Here is a 2,708-nt window from a genome sequence, read left to right as displayed (position 1 = left end):
TTCGACTCTACCTTTGTGGTGCTAAGTTCCTCTTACTTACTGATCACAAGCCTCTCGTGAGCATCCTCAGCAACCCAAGATCATCACCTTCGGCTCGTATCGAACGCCTAGCACTCCGGATCCAGCAGTACGTCTTTGACACACAGCACACTGTAGGCAGTAGTAACCCCTCTGACTACCTGTCAAGGAACCCGCTGCCTATAAGCAGCTGCCAGCATAGGATCACTAAAGTCCCAACGGAATATGTGAACTTTATCCAACGTCACTATGTCCCCAATGCTTTCTCAGTAGAAGAGATTGCAGAACACACGAAGGAAGACCAGCAATTACAGCTCCTTGTGACTGCCATACTACAACCTAAACGCGACATCTGGTCATCGCCAGAACTAAAACCATTTGCAGCTACAAAAAACGAATTGATGTTCACCCCGGAAGGTCTTATTCTTCGAGGCACCCGTATTGTCCTGCCCGCCAGCCTTCAGCAACGAGCAGTACAACTCGCGCATCGTGACCATCAGGGAATCGTAAAGACCAAACAGCTATTGCGAGAAAAAGTCTAGTTCGCAGGCATTGATAGTCTTGTGCACACAACAATTAAAGGCTGCCTTCCCTGCCAAACAGCAGTACCCCAGACAACTCGCGAACCACTAGCTATCACCAAACCCCCTAATGGGCCCTGGGAAGAACTCTCAATGGACTTTTGTGGACCTTTTCCTGACGGCAATTACGCCATGGTGATCATTGACGACTTCTCAAAATACCCTCTGGTGCATGTGGTACGATCTACCAGTGCCCGTGTGGTGCTCTCCATCCTTCGAGCTGTGTTTGCTCAATTTGGAATCCCTCTACTTCTTAGATCTGACAATGGACCCCCATTCCAAAGTGCAGACTTCCAGGAGTTTGCTGCAGAGCTTGGCTTTCATCACCACCGAATCACTCCGCTATGGCCTCAAGCTAATGGTGAGGCGGAGCGATTCATGAGAACCCTAAAGAAACATGTCGACACTAGCAGTAATTGGACAGCAGAGCTCGACATATTCCTCATGGCCTACCGGTCGACCAAACAAGCAACAACTGACAAGACACCCTATGAACTATTATTCGGCAGGAAAATGAAGAACCTCCTCCCGCAATACTTCACCTCCAATCAAGAGGAAGCTCAAATGGATGATGTGAAATCAGCCATGCTTCATCAGAAAGTTCACAACAAGAACAATGCTGATCGTCGCAGACATGCACGACCACATCAACTTCACGTGGGGCAGAAAGTGCTTGGTAAACAAATTCGGCACAACAAATTCACACTGTACTACGAGCAGGTACCCTATACAATTACCAACATCAAAGGATCGCAGGTCACGGCATCAAACAATAAGCGAACGGTAGTTCGCAACGCGAGCTTTTTCAAAGATGCTACTGGAATATCACAAGCTCCAGACAGTTCGACACTGGACACAGATGATCTGTTATCTCGACCACCTGTAACGAACAGCAAGGACGCAGATAGCGACTCAGTGGGACCTCCAAGCCAATACTGCCCTGAGACACGATACCCAACACGAGAACGAAGACCCCCAGTGCACCTCACTGACTTTACTACGTAAAGTCAAACCACTCAGTGCCTTCGTACCAAAGGATGTTGAACTTCAACTTTCATGTATTGTTCTTTGTTTTAGTCCTATATTCCCCTAGAATCTCTCCCACAAGGAGGATAGTGTAGTGTCCTATTGTTCCATCTGCAGCTACAGTTATACAACCCGTTGGCAACTATGTACCCGCCCCGATCATCGGGAGTTGCGAAATAAACATGGCGCCCGAACGCGCGCAGTTTTGATGAAACTCCGTTCGTAACATAACCACAAGAACACAACAGCTGCCATCCGTTGGTCTCGGAAGGCGTTGCCCTCTGTTGGCTGCTTCATTCCGCTAGACGTGACGTGCTTGTTTTAATAAATCCATCACTTGCTATCGAAATTATGCATGCTATATTGTTAAATAGCAATGAATATTTTCCCACTACATCACTTGCGTGTGTGCTGTCGTTCGTTCGTCACTTTATGGTGAGCTGTGGTAAGCCATTAACACACGCGTCCCTATTTTCCATTTCCTATTTGGGATTTATCTAGTATCTATCCAGTCTATCTAGTAGATCGGAACTGCTTTAAAATTGAATAGGAGTTTTACCTAGGAAATTCTATACGTTTTGTATAGAGAAATATGAATTCAGCACCAATGCATTCTCAACCTGCTCTGTATCAAATTTCAGTTATATTTTAACAAGCAAAGAGAACCATCTCACATCGCTCAGTGGTGACTTACATACCTATATTGATGCCTATATACTGATATAATGCGAAATAACAATAATTAAGAAAACGGTTAAGATACCGGTGTGATTTCCCGGATTGATTTCTCTCTTCTGCTTAGCCACCTAAACTTTTGTCTTCCTTGTGCAACTTTTCCTAACCCACCAGTCTTCTACGTCAAATCCTTCTGCCCAATTAATATGCAATAGTATACTGTTAATGATGACACAAGCATTGTGCGATCTGAGTTGGCATTTACTGGCTAACATTGAAAGTACAAGATATAGCAGGCTCAAGTATATCATGCAAGAATCGAGAAACAATGGGATACAGATCACTATACGTAATGCTGCAGGCCAAAGCCGTGACTTATACTATCAGATGCCACGTTGTGAATTTAAA

At 45.2% G+C, this 2,708-nt stretch overlaps 1 protein-coding gene across 1 annotated transcript; it reads left to right on the top strand.

Annotated features, from left to right (window-relative positions):
• Window positions 1-731: 731 nt before the first annotated feature.
• Window positions 732-1,604, top strand: LOC135377852 (uncharacterized). The gene has a single exon (XM_064610566.1). The coding sequence runs from the start codon at window positions 732-734 to the stop codon at window positions 1,602-1,604; it is 873 nt and encodes a 290-aa protein (XP_064466636.1).
• The last annotated feature ends 1,104 nt before the right edge of the window (window positions 1,605-2,708 follow it).

The sequence above is a fragment of the Ornithodoros turicata genome, chromosome 1 (assembly GCF_037126465.1).
Source record: "Ornithodoros turicata isolate Travis chromosome 1, ASM3712646v1, whole genome shotgun sequence".
Classification (NCBI taxonomy): domain Eukaryota; kingdom Metazoa; phylum Arthropoda; class Arachnida; order Ixodida; family Argasidae; genus Ornithodoros; species Ornithodoros turicata.
This window is presented reverse-complemented; position numbering and strand designations above follow the sequence as displayed.